Below are 25,719 nucleotides of genomic sequence, written 5' to 3'. Positions count from 1 at the left end.
AGCAATGTTTACCACCAAATGTATTTGATATTCCTAAATTAACAAGCCTGTGCTCTAATTTCTAAACCAGTATAAGCCTTACCTTGCTCAAAGCATAGAGATCCAGGATTTTTCTCTCTACCACAGGGATCTTCAGAGTAGATCCTTGAAGCTCCCAAAATTTTGCTAGTTGATCCAAGAAATCCAGTCTCACTCTGGTCATTGCCTGAGATTAAAATACAGAAATAAAAACTAAGATTATTAAAATACAGAAATAAAAACTAAGATTATTAAAATACAGAAATAAAAACTAAGTTACGATTGAAATGAACGAGGACAACAGAGCAGGGGTCCCCAACCCCCGGGCTACGGACTGGTACCCGTCAGTGGCCTGTTAGGAACCCAGCCACACAGCAGGAGTGAGCGGCGGCAGCAGGCAAGCATTACCACCCACTCTACTGTGAACTGCACGTGAGGGATTAAGGTTGTGCGCGCCTTTTGAGAATCTAATGCTTGATGATCTGAGGGGGAACAGTTTCATCCCAAAACCATCCTCCATACCCCCATCCATGCATGGATAAACTGTCTTCCATGAAACCAGTCCTTGGTGCCAAAAAGGTCTGGGACCACTGTAATAGAGGTATTCATTTCTCTAAAGAAATTCAAAGACTTTTCATTATTGCTTATTTCAACCCGGTAAAACTAGCCAATAGTAAAACTAGCCAAAAATAAAGAGGCAAAAGACTTCTAATAAACTGTATTTATTCAGGCAAAAAGGTCACTCTGATTTATGTAAAAAGTTGTCATATTAGCAACCAAAACAATTTTTGTAAGTTGGTTTAACTTTATGCTGATCAGAAAATTCAGTAAATCAGATCCTCCTCAGTCTCTAACATTCTGTCATTTCATCCATAGGTAACATGCACACTTTAGGTGCATCAACTCTATACCTCACTGATACTAATATTCTTTGTCAAGCATCTAATTACAAGACTAAAAAGAAAAAATATGTATTGCGGCCAGGCGCGGTGGCTCATGTCTGTAATCCCAGAACTTTGGGAGGCCAAGGCGGGTGGATCACCTGAGGTCAGGAGTTCCAGACCAGCCTGGCCAACATTACAAAACTCCATCTCTACTAAAAATACAAAAATTAGCCAGGCATGGTCGTTGTAACCCCAGCTACTAGGGAGGCTGAGGCAGGAGAATTGCCTGAACCCAGGAGGTGGAGGTGGCAGTGAGCCAAGATCGTGCCACTGTACTCCAGCCTCGTTGACAGAGCGAGATTCTGTCTCAAAAAAAAAAAAAGAAAGAAAAGAAAAGTATGTATTAAACTCTCAGAAATATTTTGGGGGGGGGGGAAACACTTCAGAATGACATAATAAACCTTCGCTATCAATAATTTTCCTTCTGTACTCTAAAAGTTTTCATATCACAATGAAAAACCTTCTGAAAATCCGCAGACAGGAAAAACAGCAATACATAAATAGACTTCCATTTAGATAATTTAAGATACATTAGTAATGTTTAAAGGCAGATCTTAATAAATCAGATTAACACTCCTGGCAAAGTTCCATTAAAACCAAAACCAAAACAAAACAAAACTAACTTTGAAAACTAGGGTTTTAAAACAGAATTTAAAAATCCATTTTCCAAGAACGAAGGGAGACAGAAATCTTCGGAGATTAACAAAACTTTTAGTAGAGTAAGAAACACTAGAGAAAGTAGAATTTAAGAATTCTAAGCATTGAAGCTAAGCATTGAACATTTCCACTAGAACAATAGGGCTAGAGACAGTTTCTCATGATCTCAGTTAAACGGAGAAACCATAACTACTTTGCACAATTTTTTTAAAAATCACACTCTTCCTCCAAACATCAAGTAACTATTCAATACCAATTAACACAAACTCCAGGCTGTGGTCCATGAGCTTCTCAAAGTTCTCTACCTACAGCCCGAACACAAAGAATGAATCAGGAGGCAGAAACGGTGACAAAACACTTACCTCAAGTTCATTCAGGCGCTGGACTCTTGGAGTGAAACGAAAGCTTTTTACTTCACAGGCGAATGGAGGCTGCCAGTCCTAAATAGAAAGTTTTTTTTAAAAAAACACTGTGGTATTTAAGCAAGGAATGCGTTATTTATTCCCTTAAAGGGAATAATCACGGTGCTAATAGACTAACTTATAAGACTTCTTTATTATAGAGACAGAATGAGCAATTATTTTAGATAAAATAATTTTAATACAGGTTGAGTATCCCTCATCTGAAATGCTTGGGACCAGAAGTGTTTTGGATTTCAGATTTTTCCATATTTTGGAATATCTGCATATACATAAGGAGGTATCTTGGAGAGAGAAACCAAGTCTAAATACAAAATTATTTTGTTTCATATAGTTACACACATAGCCTAATGGTAATTTTATGCAATATTTTTAATAATTTGGTGCATAACGCTTGTGTACACTGGACCATCAGAAAAGAAAGGTGTCACTAGCTCAGCCACCAGTGTGGACAATCCGTGGTTGTCTGGCATCACCATCATTTCTGACTGTGAATTCTTACATGGTACCAATAAACAATCATTTCCTTACACTTATTTCCACTTAAGTAGTTAACAGAAAAAATATAACATACCATTAATACAATGAAAAAAATAATCTATTCAAGCTGAGTGCAGTAGCTCATACCTGTAATCCCAGCACATTGGGAGACTGAGGCAGGAGGATCGCTTGAGCCCAGGAGCGTGAGACCAGCCCAGGCAACAAAGCGAGACCCTGTCTCTATAAAAGAAAAAGAATAATAATGTTCCAGGATAACTTGGTTTCAGATTTGGGAGGATTTCGGATTTGGAATTTTTAAAGTAGGGATGGATGCTCAACCTATATTACTCAGAGAAGCAATCCTCTTCAAACCAGTCCCACTGTTTACCTCCCACAATTATGCTTTCCCAAGTTACTCAAGTGGAATTCAATGAGGTCATGTACCACAAAACGGTGTCTAGTAAACATTCAGGTTTACCAAGATCAAAAAAAAACACCAAAAAATTTAAAAAACCAAAAAGGGTAAAATTAAAGATTAAAAATAAACTTTTTAAACTTTTTCTTTTGTACTGTATGTGTAACGCGATAGAGCACTTAATGTTACACAAAAGTTTTGTTCAAAGCCCAGCTTCTGGGAACCCAAATATTCAACAACAAAAAAAAGTAAGCACACACACAGAACAAGGACAGTTTCCAGACTGTGATATAACTAAAATCAGATAGCATATTTCAAGTGGGGTCTAAATAACATAGTTTGATTTGGCCTAAATAACAGAATAACAGTAAACCTATTTTAAAACGTGAGTAGTCAAAAAAAAAAAAAAACCCCAGGAGGTGGAGGCAGAAGTGAGCCAAGATCGTGCCACTGCACTCCAGCCTGGAAACTAAAGAAATTTGCCAATACTAAAATTAAATTCTGATTGTAAACAAGATTTATTTTCAATAATGTGACATAAAAAGAGAAAGCATTATTTCAACATTTTTTAAGTAAAAAAAAACTTTTTTTAATCGAAGTAACCGTAAATAGAATTTCTAATAAATAAATTCAAGAGTAGATGAAAATACGACTTAGGAAAACCTTCAATGCTTAAGATTTGTCAATATTAGGTAATTATGATAGAAAAAAAGGGTTAAATGGAAGTTTTTGGAGGATGGCAATGCATATCATCACAGCAATTATTTGTTAATCCTCTGCTTGCAACGAATAGTCTATAACCTTAAACTCATTCAACATAGAGCATTATGTCTGTTTCAGAATCAGAAAAACCGATCTAGGTTCAAAATATACTTTGCCACTTGCCCAAGATAACCCATCTGGTGTTTTAACTTATCCAGATTAGTCTTATCTGTAAAAGGTGGACTTCATTTACCTATCAGGGCTTCAAAGATTAAAGCAAACAATCTAGGCCGGGCGCGGTGGCTCAAGCCTGTAATCCCAGCACTTTGGGAGGCCGAGACGGGCGGATCACGAGGTCGGGAGATCGAGACCATCCTGGCTGACACGGTGAAACCCCGTCTCTACTAAAAAATACAAAAAAAAATTAGCCAGTCGAGGTGGCGGGCACCTGAAGTCCCAGCTACTCGGGAGGCTGAGGCAGGAGAATGGCGTGAACCCGGGAGGCGGAGCTTGCAGTGAGCTGAGATCCGGTCACTGCACTCCAGCCTGGGCGGCAGAGCCAGACTCCGTCTCAAAAAAAAATAAAAATAAAAATAAAGCAAACAATCTATAGGTGTTAAATTAGCTCCTCCTCGCTGTCATTTAAGTTTTTAATTTGCTGCGGTGCCTATCACTGTGGTAGTCAGTGGTGACGGCAGATGCTTTTTAAAATGCAACACTGGTTAACAGTGCTTAATATTTTATCATTACTAATACTAGACAAAACATAAAGCAAAATGCCTTTAAGAAGCAATGACTAAAGCAATGGTTCGAAAACCTCAACTTACATGAAGAATCATCTGAGACTAGTTGCTAGAAAAGCAGATTCCAGAACTTCCACAAGAAGCCTAGAGATCTGCATTTAAATAAGCATCCAGTTGACCCAGGTGCAAGTGGTCCAGCAACATCATTTAAAAAGCACTGGTCTAATGAGTAAAAAAAAAACACCTTTTGACCTTGAGCATCTCACTCAACCTCTTGGGGCATTAATCCTCTCCACACAAGGGATAGTATCTACTTTCCTTACCTCAACGTTGAGATTATAATTAACCTTATAGGCAAACCTAGTTATCTGCAATAACTGTGATTCTAAAATCGTTGATCTTGAGTTCCCTATGTCAAGAGATTTCAACATTTCCTTCCACCTCCATTATAGATGAATTCTTCCTAAATCTCTCAATTTTAGAAGTATTGCTGCTCCTCTTTCCCCGGTAAGACTTTCTCACTGCAGCAATGATTAGTCTGGAGTTCTATGTCTATAATACCATCTGGTGGAACTAGAGCTCCGATTACCTTTTCAGAAACCCTAGCCCTGAGAGGAGGCCTGCAAATATTTGATCCAATCAGGTCTTGAATAAAGAGCTAGCCGACTATCAAACCATAATGAGGATACGTGAGGGAAGAATGTCACGTCATAATACTGTACTTTAATTAAACCCCATATTGGCTAACGAAAGGCTTTAGGCCCACAGCCGAGAGAAAAGTATCAGTTCCCAAGTTCCTGGCGGAAGAGACCCCAGAGACACCACTTTCTGGCGTTCAGACGTGTCTACATCAGACCACAAAAGAAACCGAAGCAGAAACATCCAGAAACAGGCCCCGGTTGTCTCAACATAAAGGAGAGTACATACGAAAGGAGAGAAGGATCGGAAAAGTAAGGCTAAACCCAGGGCACGGACTCCCCCATTCTTCCTTCTCCCCCTCTCTCCACAGACTGAGGTACCTTGGGCGGCCGAATTTTGCAGATGCCGGTTTTCTCCGCCAAAGGCCGGATGCGGCCGATAAAGCTGAGCGGATCTGTGAACTCCTCCCAGCTCGGCTCAAAGACGGGGCACTCCGGGGGCGGCACGAACTCGGACGCGTAGCCCCCCGGCCCCACGCCCGCCATTGCAGCGGCCGGGGGGGGGGGGGTCCCCGTGGGGAACCGGTGGAGAAAAGCTGGCTGAAGCCCACTGAGCCCGTTCACGTCCCCTGACAGGGGCCGAAGCGCATCTTCGCGGACAAGAACCGCTCAACACAGACACCCCAGAACCGCTTCCTCCTCCCGTTTGTTATTGTTTCTTGCAAGGCTTTTCCTCTGAGGGTCAGGACTTTTCCGGAAGTTACTGTGCTGTCAAATCCCTCCGCCCCCCGCAGGAAACGGAATCCTTCCGCAGCGGCGCGGCGCCCGGGTATCTGGCCCTTTCTCCTTCTTCTCTTGCCCGGCAGCCCGGTGTGGCTGTTTCTCTCCTTGTCTGCCAAAGTTCTGCCCAGTCCAACGACTCCACGCGGCTCGCCCTGGGTAGGGGGTCGGGGAGGGGCACAACCTCTCCTTCACTAGAGGTGGGGATAGAGCCAGGCCGACAGGGCGAGGCGAGGCGCGACGCGTTCTTCCGGCGCGGAGGAATGTGTAATGCCCCAGAGGGCAGAGGTTGTGCTTCCGGTGAGGAGGGTCCCTTTCCCTTTTGTGTGTCGCTGCACTGGAAAACACGCAGGGCTTAGCATTAGCCCCCCAGCCTCGCCGCCCGTGCTTCGTGATTTGTTTTAACCTACCCTGCTGCGTTTATAGCAAGTAGCCGTTCCAGCATTTCTCTTTTTTTTTTAGCCCTTTGAATGCAGGTATTTTACAGTAATCTCACTCTGCCACTTTATACCCTCCTCTTCTCCAGGAAAACAAGTGCAGGTCTAACCCATCCCCTAAATCCTGCCAGCTGGCTTTAGCCACCATCCAGGAATTGCTTTTCCTTTTACACAGGACACAGCAGCTCTTCTGAATTACCAGCCAGTACTGGCTAGCTACCTACAGGACATCTCACTCTGATAACTCAAAAGTACTTTAATTGTTCACGATTTCTTCAGTGTTCCTGGTTCCATTAATGCCTTCATCTATTCAGTTGCCTGAGCAAAAAAAAAAAAAAATCAAGAAATAGTCCTCATGCTTTCTGCTCTCACTTCCCATGTGTAATCGTGTGTCTCTCCATCCTCGTTACCAGTATCCTAATTTAAATACTCTTACTGACAACAGCTCATTTCTTTTCTCCTCTCAAATCCCTCTCCATTCTCAAGTTGGATTGCTTTGTCTAAAATCCAGAATTCGTCTTGTCACTTTTCATCTCCAAACTCAACAACTCCAAACATCTTTTTTAATTGCTGATTTGCTGCTTTACTCTCCAGCTTCATCTCTCCTGCTTCTCCATATGATCTACAGAAGTGTTTGTGATGACTTTAGTACACCATGGTTTTTCTCACCTCTGAGCCCTCACACATATTTCCTCTGTCCAGAACATTTTTGTACTCTGCTGACCCAAAATCATTCGTATCATTATATCCCCTTCCTGACTGAATTTCTACTCATCCTTCATTTAAATAAATATGAAGGATTAGGCTGAGCAGATCTGTGAACTGTGCACTCCTCTTTCATATTTATTTAAATAATATTTAAAAAGATTAAATATCACTTCATTTAAATAAATATGAAGGATTAAATATCACTTCTAGATAGGCTTTCCTAATCCCAAAAATTGGTGTGGTCAGCAGCAACTTGTACTTCCTTGTCAAACTTTTTGAAATTGCATATTTAATTGCCTTTTTCCCTCAAACCGTAAGTTACACAAAGGCGGGGACAGTGTCTGTCTTGTTTTCCCAGCTCCTAGAATAGTGGTTGGTGTATAGGAGGTGTGCAATAAATATCTGCTAAATAAATGATTCACAAACCAATTTGCCTTGTGTGCCGTTGCCTCGTCCTACATTTACGTATGCCACGTTTTGTTTGAGACTGTACCAGCGTGTAACATACACAATATCCCTCCTCTTGATTATAGCATCCACAAAAGTTAATGTCCACTTACTCATAACCCCCAGCCTAAACCCACAGACACTTTCGCAGATAGTTCGGTTTCAGTTACCTTTTGTTGTGTAACAAATCACCTCAAAACTTAGTGGCGGAAAATAAAAACGACTAATGGCAATTCGGTGGGTTAGCAATCTGGTGTTGTCATGGCCTCACCTGGGATCACTCCTGCAATTATATCTGACAGCTTGACTGGTATGATGGTTAACCTGATGTTCAATTTGGCTGGGCCATGGTGCCCAGATACGTGGTCAAACATTCTACTGTTTCTGTTAGGATATGTTGCAATGAGATTAACAAATCAGTGGACTTTGAATAACGCAGATTGCCCTCCGTAATGTGAGTAGGCCGTATCCAATCAACTGAAGGCCTGAATAGAACAAAAGACTGACCTTCCGTGAAGAAGAAGGGATTTTGACAGTAGATGGCTCTCAGCCTTGAACTGTAGCATCGCCTTTTCCCTGGTCTCCGGCCCGCCAACCCACCCCTCAGATTTTGGACTTGAAAGCTCTATAATCAAGTGAGCCAAGTCCTTAAAATAAATGTCTTTATAAACATACACATGCACACACACATCCTGTTGGTTCTGTTTCTCTGGAGAACCCTGAATACACTAGGGTTGGAGGGTTCAAGATGGCCTCACTCATGTGTCTGGCAGTTGGTGCTGGCTATTGGCTGAAAAGTCTTAGTTCTCCACATGGCTTCTCATCTTCTTATGGTGGATGGAGCTTTTCCACTGCATGGTGGTCTTAGCATTCTAAGAAGCAAAGACCTAAAACCTAGACTCCAAAATGTACAAGATCACTCCATCATACTCTGTTGGTCAGAGCAAGTCATAAGACCATCCCAGATTCTAGAGGTGGTCAAATAAACTCCAATTTTTTATGGGAAGAGTGGCAATGTCACATTACAAAGGGGTGTGGACACAGGAAGCTGTGATTCATAATAATTCCATACAATTATTATAATGATTTACGTCCGGGTGCAGTGGCTCATGCCTGTAATCCCAGCACTTTTCGAGGCCAAGGTGGGCAGATCACCTGAGGTCAAGAGTTTGACACCAGCCTGGCCAACATAGCGAAACCCTGTCTCTATTAAAAATGTATAAAAATTAGCCGGGTGTGGTGGTGGGCACCTGTAATCCCAGCTACTCAGGAGACTGAGGCAGAAGAATTGCTTCAACCCAGGAGGTGGAAGTTGCAGTGAGTCGAGATCACACCACTGCACTCCAGCCTAGGTGACAAGAGTGAGACTGTCTCAAAAAAAAAAAAAATTTACAACAAAGTCTTTGATTTTTACTACTTAAATCTGGAAAACTATATTATTCAGAAAAAGAAATAATGGAATTCCAAATAAAACAAGCCTCTCAAATAATTCATTTTCTCAAACATTCAACTAAAATATAATGGTTTTGCTTTCAAATTAATGGAGGGTGAGAACCTGATAGAACCTCAGTATAAGCACAAATCCTTAAAAGCTTTGACTGGTCCTATTTATTTCCTGTTATTTTCTTCAGATTTTACTTACCTATTATTTTATTTTAAACTGTCTCTCTAGTAGAATAGAAAATGTACAGAGTAATGATTCTCAATCATTTTTATTTGCCAAAGTACTTCTGAGAAATCCGTAGTGGTTGCTTACAACAGCAGGCAGTCTGTAAGAGAAGACGGTGGATAGAAGGACAGTAAACATTAGTATCTCTGGTGTGACCAGAAGAAACTTCTCTAGTTACAATCGCCTCACATTCTGATGCTCCCCTCAGGGAGGGTACATGCTCCCACCTCTCATGCTTACCCCTTTAAAAATCACTGTTGTAAAAATCCAAATTGTGTTTTATCAGCTTCTATGAGGGCATTCTGCACACACAATGTCAAACTGAGTCAATAGTATTTGGGTTTCTGGGCAGAATGGAGTATAACTGTAGTTTAAAAGGATCATTTGCATTATTTAAACAATCCTTGATAGTAACTTTTCAGGAAAAAAAAATAATATTAGAGTATTACTTATCTGAAATTTATTATCCTGAGTGTTAAAATGGACTAAAATGAATACCTAGATCTGATAATCATTTGGCTAGACTGTGGTCCCTGGATTTTTAAAAAATGCAACAAAACCTCACAAAATCAGGTTAATTAAGGGAGGGTTAGTTTCAGAGAGGGAAAAGTCAAAATTACTGAATTTTTAAAGAAGTGTCCTTTTAATTCAAGAATAATTTCCACCAAGGCCAGGCACGATGGCTCACACCTGTAATCCCAGCACTTTGGGAGGCTGCGGCGGGTGGATCACGAGGTCAGAAAATCGAGACCATCCTGGCCAACGCAGTGAAACCCCGTCTCTACTAAAAATACAAAAAAAATTAGCCGATCATGGTGGCAGGTGCCTGCAGTCCCAGCTACTCGGGAGGCTGAGGCAGGAGAATGGCGTGAACCCGGGAGGCAGAGCTTGTAGTGAGCCGAGATGGCACCACTGCACTCCAACCTGGGTAACAGAGCGAGACTCCATCTCAAAAAAAAAAAAAAAAGAATAATTTCCACCAGTGATTCTCAAATTGTTTTGGTCTCAGGACACCTTCACTCTTAAAACTTATTGAGGCCAGGCACGGTGACTCATACCTGTAATCCCAGCACTTTGGGAGGCTGAGGCGGGAAGATCACTTGAGGTCAGGAGTTCGAGACCAGCCTGGCCAAAATGGAGAAACCGCATGTCTACTAAAAATGCAAAAATTGGCTGGGCATAGTGGTGGGCACCTGTAATCCCAGCTACTCAGGAGGCTAAGGCAGGAGAATCGCTGGAACCAGGGAGGCAGAGGCCAAGATGGCGCCACTGTACTCCAGCCTGGGCAACAGAGTAAGACTGTCTCCGAAAAAAAAAAAAAAAAAAATTACTGAGAACCCCCAAAGTTCTTGTTTATATACATAATATATATTGACGTTTACTATATAAGAAATTAAACCTAAGATATTTAAAATATTTTATTCATTTAAATGTAAAACTTTTATATTTATACATTTTTAAAATAATAACTATATTTTCCAAAACAAAAAATTTAGTGAGAAGAGCGGCATTGGTTTACATTTTTTATACCTTTGTCTAACATTTGGCTTAGCAGGATGGAGCTGCATTCTCATATCTGTTTCTGCATTCAACCTGTTACAATATGTTCTTTTGTTGGAATATATGAAGAAAAACCAGCACCACACAAATATATAGTTGGGAAAGGAAGAGCACTTTATTTATTTTTTATTTTTTTAGACACAGGGTGTCACTCTGTTACCCAGTTGGAGTGCAGTAGCACAATCCCAGCTTATTCCAACTCTTGGGCTCAGGCAATCCTCCTGCCTCAGCCTCCCAAGTAGCTAGGACCACAGGTGTGCATCATTATGCCCAGCTAATTAAAAAAAAATTTTTTTTTAGACATGGGGTCTTGCTATGTTGCCCATACTGATCTCAAACTCCTGGGCTCAGGGATCCTCCCACCTCGGCCTCCCAAAGTGCTGCGATTACAGGCATGAGCCACCATGCATAGTGGGGAGAAGCATTTAAATAACCTTCTTAGATAACTGTAATTTCTTAAAGGCTAACAATTTGGAATCTAAAACTTTATCAGTTAACTTTTTGTACTCTGTCACATTAAAATGGTAGTCAATCTTGTCCTTTTTTTCTTTTTTTTTTTTTTTTGAGACAGAGTCTTGCCCTGTCCCCCAGGCTGGAGTGAAGTGGTGCGATCTTGGCTCATTGCAACCTCCACCTCCTGGGTTCAAGCGATTCTCCTGCCTCAGCCTCCTGAGTAGCTGGGATGACAGGCGCCCGCCACCACGCCCAGCTAATCTTTGTATTTTTAGTAGAGACGGCGTTTTGCCATTTTGGCCAGGCTGGTCTTGAATTCCTGGCCTCAGGTGATCCACCTGCCTCGGCCTCCCAACGTGCTGGGATTACAGGCGTGAGCCACTGCGCCCAGCCAATCTTGTCCTTGAATGGACTTTTTTACCCAGTCATGCTGTTGTAACATCATGCATTGGTCATTTAGAAAATACTGGTTCACTGAGTTATACAGCTCTTCCAATGTTGACACGTACTATTATATAATATCAAAACAATTTACAAAAATATCACCATCAATTTATCAGGCAATTGGGAAGCTGTCAAACTCATGACGACAGAAACAAGTTTCCCAAAATCATAATTTCCACCTGAAAGCTCACATTTCATTATTGCCAACAAATACCATTGGTTGTTTTCATTGAAGAGATTGACTCACTTTGTTCATTTTCAAGAAAAGATCTGCCATATCTAAGTCTGAACAACCATAGTTTGTCTGTTAGTCCTTCTACTACTGTTCTGTGAAAAAAGTGACTAGCTGAGCTGGTATTATTTCCTTGAGAAAACCCTCTGGATGCAACTGAGTGTGTTATGTGTACTTCTTACTTCATCACACAGACAAAAGACATATTTAAAAGTCAAGATTTATTACAATTAATAATTTTTACTCCTTTATCAAAGGCATTCTTAAATGAAACTAGCTTTCCCCAGTGAGCATACGTAATGAAGGTATGGTTTGGTGTCACTGCCATGATTCATGCTAAGGGAACAGCATTTTACCCACTGTTGCTTTTGTACCATCCATTCTCATGTCAACAGTGAAAACGGCAAATAGCATCTTAGTATTACCACGGTCAATGCTGCTCTAGTTTAGGTCCTTTTCCTCATATGAATTTCCACTGTGGCCTTCCAAGGACCTTCAAGCATTGTTCTTATTTGATCCTTTGCCACCAGTGCGATTTTTAAAAATTATTAATTTGATGTTGTGTGATTGCGAGAGAGTGATGGATTGGAGAATGACTCCTTGGCATTGGAATGAATGATGATGCATTAATTTAGATACAGAATGGAAGAAGAGCAATCTAATGGGGGAGGCGGCACACCTGCAGGGAGGAGCATTATACCTGCATTCAACATTTATTCCACATCTCTGTGTGCCAGGCACTCTTCCCGATGCTGGATATATGACAGTGAACAACAAAAAAAGACAAAGTATCGGCTCTCATAGAACTCACATTCTAGTGGAAAGGGAAGACAAAAGAATAAGCACAAGCTAATAAATAGATACTATTTTAGGTGATGATAAGATCTTTTCTAAAGAAGAGAAAGTAAGGGGGATTGGGTGATCCTCAAAGGGCTCACAGATTGGTCACATTTGGTTTTTGTTTTTAGTTTTCTGAGACAGGGTTTCATTCTGTCACCTAGGTTGGAGTGCAATGGCACCATCTTGGCTCACTGTAACCTCAAACTTCTGGGCTCAAGAAATCCTCCCACTTCGGCCTCTTGAGTAGCTAGGACTACAGGTGTGTGCCACCACGCCTGGGTAATTTATTTTTATTTTTCTATTTTCTATAGAGATAGGATCTGGCTGTATTTCCCAGGTTGGTTTCAAATGTCTAAGCTCAAGCAATCCTACTGCCTTGGCCTCCCGAAGTGCTGGAATTACAGGCATGAGCCACTGCACCCAACCAGATTGGTGACGTTTGAATAGAGGCTACTTTATAAAAATGAAAGGACAAATTGCTAAATGAATATCCAATCAGAAGGGATTACAGCTAGCCTTCCATATCCAAGGGTTCCTCATTTAGAGAGACCATATCCACGAACCCAACCGACTACAGAAAATATTTGGAAAAAAAATAAAAATAATACAGATTAAAAAACAGTATAGGCCGAGTGTGGTGGTTCATGCCTGTAATCCCAGAACTTTGGGGGGCCGAGGTGGGTAGATCATTTGAGGTCAGGAGTTCGACACCAGAGTGGCCAACATGGTGAAGTCCCATCTCTACTAAAATACAAAAATTGACTGGGCTTGGTGGTGCATGCCTGTAGTCCCAGCTACTTGGGAGGCTAAGGCAAGAGAATCACTTGAACCCAGGAGGCAGAGGTTGCAGTGGGCGGAGATCACACTACTGCACTCCAGCCTGGGCAACAGAGTGAGACACCATCGCTAAATAAATAAGTAAATAAATGAAATAAAACAATACAGTAAATCAAGTGCAGTGGCATGCATCTATAATCCCAGCTACTCAGGAAATTGAGTCAGGAGGATTGCTTGAGCCCAGGGGTTTGAGTCCAGTCTGAGCAACATAGCAAGACCTTGTCTCTAAAAAATATAAATAAATAAATAAATGAACTTAAATACATTTTGAAATTTTAAAAAATCAATACACTGGTCAGGCGGTGGCTCATGTCTATAATCCCAGCACTTTGGGAGGCTGAGGCAGGCAGATCGCCTGAAGTAAGGAGTTCGAGACCAGCCTGGCCAACATGGTGAAACCCTGTCTCTACTAAAAATACAAAAATTAGCCAGGTGTGGTGGCGGGTGTCTATAATCCCAGCTACTTGGGAGGCTGAGCCAGGTGAATCACTTGAACCTGGGAGGCGGAGGTTGCAGTGAGCTGAGACTGTGCCATTGCATTCCAGCCTGGGGGACAGAGCAAGACTCCCTCTCGAAAAAAAAAGAAGAGAGAAGAAAAACAACTATTTACATTGTATTAGGTATTAGAAGTAATCTATAGATGTTTTGAAGTATATGAGAGGGTGTGCATAGGTCATATGCAAATAGTGTGCCATTTATGTAAGGGACTTGAGCATCTATGCCTTTTGGTACCGAGGACTTTCCTGGCACGAATTCCTAGCAGATTATATTTCCAATTAGGGAGATAGTCAAGATTTTACAAAAGTGGTAGTATTTGAGTTGGCCCTTGTAAAAATTTTGAGTGAAGATTCATTGAAAGGGCCAATCCAGATAAAAGGAAGAGTGTGAACTGAAGCTGGAAAGTGCATCCTATGTTCAGGAGATGACCATCAATTTCTTTAAATAGAGACAAATGGGGTCAGATAGTTGCAGTCTTTGAATGCCATATTACCATCTGAACTTCATTCTCTAGTCTGTGGGGAGTCATCGAAGGTTTATAAGCAGGAGTGTGACATATCCGGAATTGTGACATATCCGGAAAAAAAAAGTGATTTTTCTGGAGACAGAGTCTCCTTGTCACCCAGGCTGGAGTGCAATGGCGTGATCTCAGTTCACTGCAACCTCCACTTCCCAAGTTCAAGCAATTCTCCTGCCTCAGCCTCCCGAGTAGCTGGGATTACAGGCATGTGCCACCACGCCCAGCTAATTTTTGTATTTTTAATAGAGACAGGGCTCATGCCTGTAATCCGAGCACTTTGGGAGGCGGAGGCAGGTGAATCACAAGGTCAGGAGTTGGAGACCAGCCTGGACAAAAATTAGCTTTTGTAGAATGGATTGGAGGCAAGAACACCCAGTTAGAAGCCTATTGTAATAGTCCAAGTGAAAGGTAATAAGACACATAGTAGAAATAAATAGGAGGATATATATGAAGACAGGCTCACCATGACTTGATTTTTTTAAAAATTGCAGGGGCTGAAAGAAAGGAAATAGACAAAGATACTGAGCCAAGATGTTTGGGAAGATTTTAATGTAATTAACAGAGAAAATCACAAGGGGAAAAAAGCAGGTTTGGGAGTACAGGCATATCTTGGAGATATTGCAGGTTCAGTTCCAGATCACCATAATAAAGTGAATATCACCATAAAGCAAATTGTTCGAAATTTTTGGTTTCCCAGTGCATTAAAAAAGCTATGTGTTTACACCATACTGTAGTCTAGTGCATTATTTCTAGTTTGCATTATTTCTTTTAAAAATGTACATGCCTTAATTTAAAATACTTTTTTTTTTTTTGAGATGGAGTCTTACTCTGTCACCCGGGCTGGAGTGCAGTGGTGCGATCTCGGCTCACTGCAACCTCTGCCTCCCAGGTTCAAGCAATTCTCCTGCCTCAGCCTCCCGAGTAGCTGGGACTACAGGCGCATGCCACCACACCCGGCTAATTTTTTGTATTTTTAGTAGAGACGGGGTTTCACTGTCTTAGCCAGGATAGTCTCCATCTCCTGACCTCGCGATCCGCCCGTCTCAGCCTCCCAAAGTGGGATTATAGGCGTGAGCCACCGCGACTGGCCTTAAATTACTTTATTGCTAAAAATGCTAATGATCATCTAAGCCAAGTCATAATATTTTCACCGATGGAGGGTCTAGCCTTGATGGTGAGGGCTGCTGACTGCTCACGGTGCTGACTGCTAAAGGCTGGGGTGGCTGCAGCAATTTCTTAAAATAAGACAACAATGAAGTTGTTTTCATTCTTCCTTTCATGATATCAATTGATTCTCCCTTTCATGAAAGATTTCTCTGTCGCATGCAATGCCGTTTGATAGCATTTTACCCACAGTAGAACTTCTTTCAAAGTTGAAGTCAATCCTCTCAACCCTGCCACTGCTTTATCAACTAAGTTTATGTAATATTCTAAATCCTTTGTTGTCATTTCAGCAGTGTTCACAGCATCTTCACCAGGAGTAGATTCCATCTCAGGAAACCACTTTCTTTGCTCATTCATAAGAAGCAACTCTTCATCCATAGTTTCATCATGAGATTGCAGCAATTCAGTCACATCCTCAGGCTCCACTTTTTTTTTTTTTTTTTTTTTTTGATACGGAATCTTGCTCTGTTGCCTAGGCTGGACTGCAGTGGTGCGATCTTGGCTCACTGCAACCTCCGCCTCCCGGGCTCAGGCGATTCTCCTGCCTCAGCCTCCCGAGGCTCCACTTCTAATTCTAGTTCTCTTGCTACTTCCACAGCATCTGCAGTTATTTCCTCCATGAAGTCTTTAACCCCCTCAAAGACATCCAAGAGGACTGGAATTAACTTCTTCCAAACTCCTGTTATTATTGTTATTCTGACCTCCTCCCATAAATCAGTAATGTTTTTTGTTTTTTTTTTTTTTTTTTGAGACACGGTCCTGCTCTGTCACCCAGGCTGGACTGCAGTGGCACAATTTCAGTTCACTGCAACCTCGGTCTCCCAGGCTCAGGCATTCCCACCACCTCAGCCTCCCAAGTAGCCAGGTGCATGCCAGCACACCTGGCTAGTTTTTGTATTTTTCTGTAGAGACAAGGTATTCCATGTTGCCCAGGCTTGTCATGCACTCCTGAGTTTAAGTGATCCACCCACGTTGGCCTTCCAAAGTGCTGGGTTTACAGGTGTGAGTCACCTCACCAGGCCAAGTCACAAATGATCTTAAGGACATCCAGAATGGCGGTGAGTCCTTTCCAGAAGGTTTTCAATTTACTTTGCCCAGATTCATCAAAGAAATCACTATCTCTGGCAGCTATAGCCTTCTGAAATATATTTCTTTTCTTTTCTTTTCTTTTGAGATGGAGTTTCGCTCTTGTTGCCCAGGCTGGAGTGCAATGGCACAATCTCAGTTCACTGCAACCTCCGCCTCCCAGGTTCAAGTGATTCTCCTGCCTCAGCCTCCCAAGTAGCTGGGATTACAGGCATGGGCCACCACGCCTGGCTAATTTTGTATTTTTAGTAGAGGCGGGGTTTCTCCATGTTGGTCAGGTTGGTCTCAAACTCCCGACCTCAGGTGATCCGCCTGCCTCGGCCTCCCAAAGTGCTGGGATTACAGGCATGAGCCACTGTGCCCAGCCTGAAATATATTTCTTTTTTCTTTTTTTTTGAGGCGGAGTCTCGCTCTGTCGCCCAGGCGGGAGTGCAGTGGCCGGATCTCAGCTCACTGCAAGCTCCGCCTCCCAGGTTTACGCCATTCTCCTGCTTCAGCCTCCCCAGTAGCTGGGACTACAGGCGCCCGCCACCTCGCCCGGGTAGATTTTTGTATTTTTTAGTAGAGACGGGGTTTCACCGTGTTAGCCAGGATGGTCTTGATCTCCTGACCTCGTGATCCGCCCGTCTCGGCCTCTCAAAGTGCTGGGATTACAGGCTTGAGCCACCGCGCCCGGCCTGAAATATATTTCTTAATAAGACCTGAAAGTCAAAAATGACTCCTTGATCCACGAGCTGCAGAATGTCTGTTGTGTTTGCAAGCATGAAAGTCATATTCATCTGTTTGCACACCTCCACCAGAGCTCTTGGGTGACCAGTTGCATTGTGAGTGAGAAGTAATATTTTGAAAGAAATCCTTTTTTTCCTGAGCTGTAGGACTTAAAATAAAACATAAATAAAATGGTAGACTTAAAATATTCAGTTACCCGTGCTACAAACATATATGCTGTCATCCAGCTTTTGTTGTTCCATTTATACAGCACAGGCAGACTCTATCTAGCATAATTCTTAAAGGCTCTAGGATTTTAGGGATGTAAATGAGCACTGGCTTCAACTTAAAGTCAACAGTTGCATTAGCCCCTAACATGAGAGTCGGTCTGTTCTTAGAAGCTGTGAAGCCAGGCATTGACTTCTCTCTAGCTATGAAAGTACTAGCTGGCATGTTCTTCCAATAAAAGGCTGGTTCAGATACATTGAAAGTCTGTAGTTTAATGCAGTCACCTTAACCAGTTACCTTAGTTAGCTCTCCGAATAACTTGCTGCGGCATCTACACCAGCACTTTCTGCTTCACCTCGCACTTTTAAGTAACGCAAATAGCTCCTTTCCTTAAACCTTGCGAACCAGCCTCCGCTAGCTTCCACCTTTTCTTCTGCAGCCTCCTCACCTGTCTCAGCCTTCATTTTATCGAAGAGTTAGGACTTTGCTCCAGGTTAGGCTTCGGCGTGAGGGAATGTTGTGGGTGGTTTGATCTTCTGTCCAGACCACTCAGACTTTGTCGGTATCAGCAATATCTGTTTCACTTCCTTATCATTTGTGTGTTTACTGGAGCAGCACTTTTAATTTCCTTCAAAAACTTTTCCTTGGCACGCACAACTTGGCTAACTTTGGTGCAAGAAGACTGGCTTTCATCCTGTCTCGGCTTTCAACATGCCTTCTTCGCTGAGCTTGATCATTTTCAGTTTTTTATTTAAAGTAAGAGATGTGTGACTCTTCCTTACGCTTGAACCCCCACTGTACGGTTGTTAATTGGTCTAATTTCAATATTGTATCATAGGAATAAGGAGGCAAGAAGAGAGGGAGAAGGGCAGGGAGACTGCTGGTCTGTGGAGCAGTCAAAACATCCACATTTATTAATTAAGTTTGTCATCTTATATGGGCATGGTTCATGGTGCCCCTAAACAATTACAATAGTAATATAAAAGATAACAGATCCGCATAACCCATACAATTATTATGAAAAAGTTTGAAATATTGTGAAAATTAACAAGTGTGGTGCAGAGGCACACAGTAAGCCTGTGCTGTAGGAAAAAAATGGTGCAGATAGATTTGGTTCCATGCAGCGTTGCCACAAACCTTACGGTTGTAAAAACAGTCATCTGGGAAGCGCAATAAAGGAAAGTGTGCCTGTAGCAGACGCACGTTCCGTTTAGACATCCTTAGGACTCGTACCAGCGAAGGGCCCAGCTTTTCCACGCCAGTAGCTGCAATTAAGCGCTTTTCCCTCCACCTTTATACCTTGCTTTCCGGAAAGATGAGAACATAATGGATTTTGAACTTGCTTTGATCATGAAAGCCCAGTGACTCACATTTCTCCGGAAAAGGAAGCAGTGTCTGCTACGGAACAAACAGTAGAATTTTAATACATAATCCCCTGACCGTAGAAACTGAACCTCAGGTCCTATCCTGGCTCTAGGCCAGCAGGTCATGGAAGAATAAACTTTTCTTAGAATCTTTATCTTCTTGAGACAAGCTTGGAAATGACAACATATATGTACCATGAACGCGAAGCACCTGAGCTCAAAGCAGTTGAGCAATCTTAAGTGGGGGTGCCCAGAAGTGGTGCGTTCTGACCCCAAACGTCACATTATCGGTACCTGGAGGAGCGGGTTGCAGCCCAGCTGCATCGCCCCGCGCAGAACTGCATGCAGAAGAAAAACTACGTTTCCCAGAGACCTCTGCGCGGCCAGGAGCACCGCGAGGAGGGGCGAGATGGGGCGGGCCTCTGTGTGACGGCCGTTCCCATTGGTGCGCAGTCCAAAGGGCCTTGTAAACTCCTGCGCGATTGCACGGATTCAGGGACGCGCCGTGGCGCCGCGACGCTCCTTGGTTTGACTTTTGTGTTTCAGTTGAGTTCCCTGACGCGGAGTCTCAGTGTGTCGTGAGTATGGAGTTTAGGGTTGGGGGGAAGGGGTCAGTAAGAGGCCTTGGAAGGAAAATCTTGTGAGGGAGGAGTAACGGCGGAAGCAGTGCGGAGGAGAGGGACGTGAGCCTGCAATCCGGTGCCCGTGGCGGGGCTGGGGACCGGAGGAGAAAGTTCGAGGGTGCAAAGGGAGAGACCTCCGGAGTGCTGGAGGGAGGGGACCTGCCGCAGGGAGGGAGCCGAGCGTGGGGTGAAGTGGGGAAAGGGGTGCAGGATTCGGACGCCCTGGAGATGGGTTCCGGTACACGCTCACCCCACGCTGGTCTAACCCTCAGGTTCCTCATTTGTAAAATAAGGGGTAATAAAAATACCAGTTGTGGGGAAAATAAAATAAATTTCACAGATTTGTCACGTGGCTAACAGAAAAAAATTCAAAGTGCTATATAGACAAGCTATAAGAATATATCTAGCCGGGCGCGGTGGCTCAAGCCTGTAATCCCAGCACTTTGGGAGGCCGAGACGGGCGGATCACAAGGTCAGGAGATCGAGACCATCCTGGCGAACCCGGTGAAACCCCGTCTCTACTAAAAAATACAAAAAACTAGCCGGGCGAGGTGGCGGGCGCCTGTAGTCCCAGCTACTCGGGAGGCTGAGGCAGGAGAATGGCGTAAACCTGGGAGGCGGAGCTTGCAGTGAGCCGAGATCTGGCCACTGCACTCCAGCCTGGGTGACTGAGCGAGACTCTGTCTCAAAAAAAAAAAAAAAAAAAAAAAAAGAATATATCTAAGCAAGGATATTGGAGATAGGTGCAGAGAAGCTAGCCGAAACCCGTTAATTTACCTGTCAACAAGGGCATTGTTCTTTGGAAGAGGCAGTGAAGAGTAAGACGCGGTTTCTATCTGCAGGGAACGCACGCTAGCAAGGGAGAAACGATAGCAATAAAGAACTCTAATATGTTGACTTGTAGAGAATTTCAAAGGCAGTTCTTTTGCAGTTAGATCATTTTTGCTAAATCATTCTGGATGGGGAGACTCAGGAAAGAGAAAAAGGAGGTGCTATTTAAGACGAGTTTTCATGTACAGACTAGATTTTGTTCAGTGAAATGAGGGCTGTGGAGGGAGCTGTGTTCCAGCTAGAGGGAAGCTCATGAACAAAGGTATGGAGGCAGGGAAGTTGTCTGAAGACGGTACATTTAGGGGAGTAGAAGGAAATAAGGTAGGAAAGTTAGGTTTGGCCCTTATGTAGAAAGTCGTGAATTCTAGGCTAACAAGTTTGATTTAATGCTTTAGGCTATGAGGTTCTACTGATGAATTTTGTTACAGAAAATGGTTCAGGAGAGGCAAGGAGTTGGTAGAACCGTTAAGCTGTTGTAGTGGTATGGGTAAGAAGTATTGAGACTGTGAATTAACATGGTCATTGTGGGGATAAAATATACAAGATATTCATATGGTTAGACAGGAGGTTCAGGAGAATGAGTGATCAAATGATGAATTTAAGTTGCCAACTCCTAGTTGCTTGGAAACGCCGAATTAGTACCTAAAATAGGAAAGTCAGAAGGGTCGTGTTTGGATAAAAAGATGATGTGTTAGGTTTAGGAAATGTTAACTTTGAGATGCTAAAAAAAAAAAATACCTAACTTGAGTGATTTCTTTTTTAAGTTAAACATTTCAAGCACCGATAGGTGAAAATGTCCAGTACATTTTTGTTAATTCAAATTAAGAGGTTAAAAGAGATGTTTGTTTATTCAACATGTAATTGTTACTTACTATATGCCATGTAGTGTTTTAGATGGTAGAGTTAATAATAAAAACAGGAGGAATAATGATGTTCCCAAAGAAATGGTTAGAGGAAATGATAAAGCTGAAGACAGAACCTTTGGGGTTGTCATTAATAATAATAGTCCACATTTATTGAGTGCTTATATGTCAAACACTGTCAGTCGGCGCTATATTCATTATGTCATTTAATCCATATACCAACCGATGACCGATGACATAGAAGTAACTGAAATTGAGAGAGGATTACTTACCTGAGGTACACAGCGAATAAGAGGCAGGGCTTTGACTCAAACCCAAGTCTGATGTCAGAGCCTACACTCTCAACTACAATGTTTATTTTTATTATTATTATTTTTTCCAGATAAGGTCTCACTCTCGCTCAGGCTGGAGAGCAGTGGGGCAATCTCAGCTCAGTGCAGCCTCTGCCTCCCAAGCTCAAGCAATCCTCCTGCCTCAGCCTCCTGAATAGCTGGGACTACAGGCACGTGCCACCACTCCCAGCTAATTCTGTAATTTTTGTAGAGACAGGGTTTCACCATGTTGCCCAGACTGCTCTCAAACTCCTGACCTCCAGCAATCCATTTACCTTGGCCTCCCAAAGTGCTGGCATTAAACAGGTATGAGCCACTGTGCCCAGCCTATTTTATTTTATTTTTTTGAGACAGGGTCTTGCTCTGTCGTCTAGGCTAGAGTGCAGTGGCATGATCACTGCTCACTGCAGCCTTGAACCCCCAGGCTGAAGTGGTCCTCACACCAAGCAGGTGGGACTGCAATGCCACCGTGCCCAGCTGAGTTTTACATTTTGGTAGAGATAGGGTCTTGCCATGGCCTGCCCATGCCAAGGCCCGGCCCCAAAGTGGTATATTTTTAAAGGGTAGTTGGCACTACCAGGCACAGTGGCTTACGCCTGTAATCCCAACACTGGGAGGTGGAGGTGGGTGGATCATCTGAGGTCAGGAGTTCGAGACCAGCCTGGCCAACATGGCGAAACCCTGTCTTTACTAAAAATACAAAAAAAAATTAGCCAGCCACAGTGGCAGGTGCCTGTAATCCTAGCCACTGGGGAGGCTGAGGCAGGAGAATCACTTGAACCCGGGAGGCGGAGGTTGTGGTGAGCCGAGATCATGCCATTGCACTCCAGCCTGGGTGACAGAGCAAGACTTCGTCTCCACAAAAAAAAAAAAAAAAAAAGAAAAAGAAAAGGTGGAACAGGGAGACCAGCTAAGAGACTGCTGTAGTCATCTGGACAAGAGATAACAGTGGGTTGAAAGCCAAGTGCAGTGACTCATGCCTGTAATCCTACTACTTGTGTGGCTGAGGGGAGAGGATTGATTGAAGCCAGGAGTTTGAGACAAGCAAGACCCTGTATCTAAAAAAACAAAAAACAAAAGCACAAACAGCGTGCTGGACCGGGGCAATGAGGGTAGAGGTGGTAAGTGGTTGTCAGACTCTAGATATCTCGATGAACCAGCCAGTAGGATTTGCTAATGGGTTATGTGTGGCATGTAAGACAAAGAGGTGAGTAAAATTTCTCCAGCCAAGTTTGTTTGTCATAAACAACTGGCAGCATAGAATTAGTATTTACGGGAATGGAGAATTCTGAGAGAAGAGCAGGTTTTTGTGGTGGGAGGTATGTATCAGGAGCTCAGTTTTACACTTGGCAAGCTTGGGAGACCTGCTAGACATCCACGTAGAGAGACGGAGTAGTCAGTCAGATGTGTGAGTCTAGAGCGGAGGGCAGAGTAAGGATGGAGGCGTCAATTTGAAAACGACTAATGTGTACATGCTGTTTAAAACTGGGAGACTTTAGGAGATCATCAAGGCAATAAGTGATGACCAGTAAGGAAAGGGGACAACCAGGAAGAGGTGTCCTGGAAGCCAAACAAAGACAGCTTTGAAGGAGTCAGGGGGAGAGGCACTGTGGGGCTCTGAGCAGGAAAGTGGTATATGGAAGTAACAGTGGTGATTGTCTCTCTTCATACTTTTACACAAAATTATTTCCCAAAAGACTGAAGAGTTTTTTTTTTTTTGAGATGGAATCTCGCTCTGTCGCCCAGGCTGGAGTCCAATGGCGCGATCTCGGCTCACTGCAAGCTCTGCCTCCCGGGTTCACGCCATTCTCCTGCCTCAGCCTCCTGAGTAGCTGGGACTACAGGCGCCACCACCACGCCCGGCTAGTTTTTTGTATTTTTAGTAGAGACGGGATTTCACCGTGTTAGCCAGGATCGTCTCCATCTCCTGACCTCATGATCCACCCACCTCGGCCTCCCAAAGTACTGGGATTACAGGTGTGAGCCACTGTTCCCGGCTGCAGAACTGAAGATTTTAAGCAGATTATACCAGGTAGAAGGACATAACAGAACATCATCTGACTTGCTGAGAATCAGAATGGATTGACAGAGCATGCTTGATAAGAAAGCTTTCACCAAAGCAGTAAAAAATCAGCCTCTCTCCCTCTCTCCTTCTTTCTCTGTCAGTCATATAACATGGAATGGCATTCCCTTTCCAGCGGTTTATCTTCCTGAAAATTTCTGTAATAAGGTTGCTTAAAGTGCAGGAGCTCAAGATCTTGCTTTATCAATTGAGATGGAGATTATGAAGAGCCTTTTAAAGTTTATAAGTAATTTTTTTTTCTTTTACTGATGATAATAGAGAAAGCACATGAAATGAAGATTGCATCAGTGGTTTTGTATTCATTTTAAATTTGATATAGTGGGTGCTCTACCTTCATTTCCATTTACTGCTTCTGTTTTTGGAGAGAGGAGTGGGGGCAGGGGAAGTCCATTTGTTGATGAGGCTGGCCTTGAACTCCTGGGCTCAAGTGATTCCCCTCTCCTCAGCCCCCTGAGTAGCAGGGACTATAGGTGCGGGCCACTGCACCTGGCTCTATGTGCTGTTTCTTGCTTAGTAGAGATTTTTCTGCATCTCCTTCTCCTGTAACTTCAAGGAAAAGATTGTAGATTTGTTTTTGTGTTTTTGCAGTTAACAAGGAGACCTTTCTTACTTTGTGTGCTTATCCATTTAAATATTCAATGCCATTCTGATTTTTATTTGAAAATAATTATGAGTACCTTTTGAAAATGCAAAAGGCATGAATTTCAGGATTTGGAGATACTTTAAAGAATACTACATTTTAGGCCGGGGGTGGTGGCTCACGCTTGTAATCCCAGCACTTTGAGAGGCTGAGGTGGGCGGATCATGAGGTCAGGAGATCGGGACCAGCCTGGCCAATATGGTGAAACCCCATCTCTACTAAAAATACAAAAATTAGCCGGGCATGGTGACGGGCACCTGTAGTCCCAGCTACTTGGAAGGCAGAGGCAGGAGAATCGCTTGAACCCGGAAGGCGGAGGTTGCAGTGAGCCAAGATCAAGCCACTGCACACCAGCCTGGGCAACAGAGTGAGACTCTGTCTCAAAAAAAAAAACAAAAAAACTACATTTTAAAACATCAAATTCTTTCCAAGAGGCAAATATGATGATGTTGAAGAGGGAACTAGTCTATGCATTCTGTACTGTTTCTATTTTTCTATTCTTGGCCCCTAATTATGAACTTTTGTGTATTTGATAGGTGTGAAAAAGACAGCATGAACTTTACCCCAAAACACACCCCCGTCTGCAGAAAGTAAGACATTTGCTTATTTTCAAGTTGTTAAGAAATCAAGACTTATATAGCCTTAGACTAAGTTAGCCTAGGAACTGGGAAGGTATTGGAAACATATTTCCTAAAGGTTTTTTTTTTTTTTTTTTTTTTTTTGAGACAGAGTTTCACTCTGTTGCCCGTGATGGAGTGTAGTGGTGCAATCATAGCTCATTGCAGCCTTGACCTCTTGCACTCAAGCAATCCTCCCGCCTCAGCCTCCCAAAGTGCTGAGATTACAGGCATAAGCCACTGCGCCCAGCCTGAAACAACCCCTTTAGAAAATATGAAATGTTGGCTGGGCATGGTGGTTCACGCCTGTAATCCCAGCACTTTGGGAGGCCGAGGTGGGCAGGTCACAAGGTCAGGCGTTTGAGAACAGCCTGGCCAACATGGTGAAACCCCGTCCCTACTTAAAAAAAAAAAAAATTAACTGGGCATGGTGGCAGGCACCTGTAAACTCAGCTACTTGGGAGGCTGAGGCAGGATAGTTGCTTGAACCCAGGAGGTGGACGTTGCAGTGAGCTGAGATCGCGCCATTGCAGTCCAGCTTGGGCAACAGAGCAAGACTCCATCTCAAAAAAAAAAGAAAGAAATGTTAAGTAAAACAGTATTTCTCTCACAAGTTTTTAATGATTGGGAAAGTGTTTAAGTTTTTATTCGTGCTAGTTGACAAATTTTAATATCTCTGCATGCTTATGTATTAGAAGTGAGCACAAATATTAACTCTAACTCAAGAGCTTCTGGTATA

General features: G+C 43.0%; 2 protein-coding genes across 4 annotated transcripts in view; one reads left to right on the top strand and one right to left on the bottom strand.

The window, feature by feature from the left end:
* Positions 1–5,772, bottom strand: part of KDM5A (lysine demethylase 5A) — a 136,874-nt gene extending 131,102 nt beyond the window's left edge. The window contains exons 1-3 of one of the 2 annotated variants that reach the window (XM_025400961.1): positions 5,398–5,772; positions 1,982–2,059; positions 83–205 (exon numbers count right to left, since the gene is read on the bottom strand). In XM_025400961.1, coding sequence (XP_025256746.1) covers positions 83–205; positions 1,982–2,059; positions 5,398–5,562 — 366 coding nt within the window. In that variant the 5' untranslated portion in view covers positions 5,563–5,772. The remainder of the gene's footprint in view (positions 1–82; positions 206–1,981; positions 2,060–5,397) is intronic. The other variant, XM_025400962.1, reaches the window with a different exon arrangement.
* A 50-nt stretch (positions 5,773–5,822) lies between these two features.
* Positions 5,823–25,719, top strand: part of CCDC77 (coiled-coil domain containing 77) — a 53,352-nt gene continuing 33,455 nt past the window's right edge. The window contains exons 1-2 of one of the 2 annotated variants that reach the window (XM_025400967.1): positions 19,542–19,569; positions 24,900–24,953. In XM_025400967.1, the coding sequence (XP_025256752.1) occupies positions 24,916–24,953 (38 nt within the window). In that variant the 5' untranslated portion in view covers positions 19,542–19,569; positions 24,900–24,915. Of the gene's footprint in view, positions 5,956–19,541; positions 19,570–24,899; positions 24,954–25,719 lie in introns of those variants that run through there. The other variant, XM_025400968.1, reaches the window with a different exon arrangement.

This window comes from Theropithecus gelada, chromosome 11 (assembly GCF_003255815.1).
Source record: "Theropithecus gelada isolate Dixy chromosome 11, Tgel_1.0, whole genome shotgun sequence".
NCBI lineage: Eukaryota > Metazoa > Chordata > Mammalia > Primates > Cercopithecidae > Theropithecus > Theropithecus gelada.
This window is presented reverse-complemented; position numbering and strand designations above follow the sequence as displayed.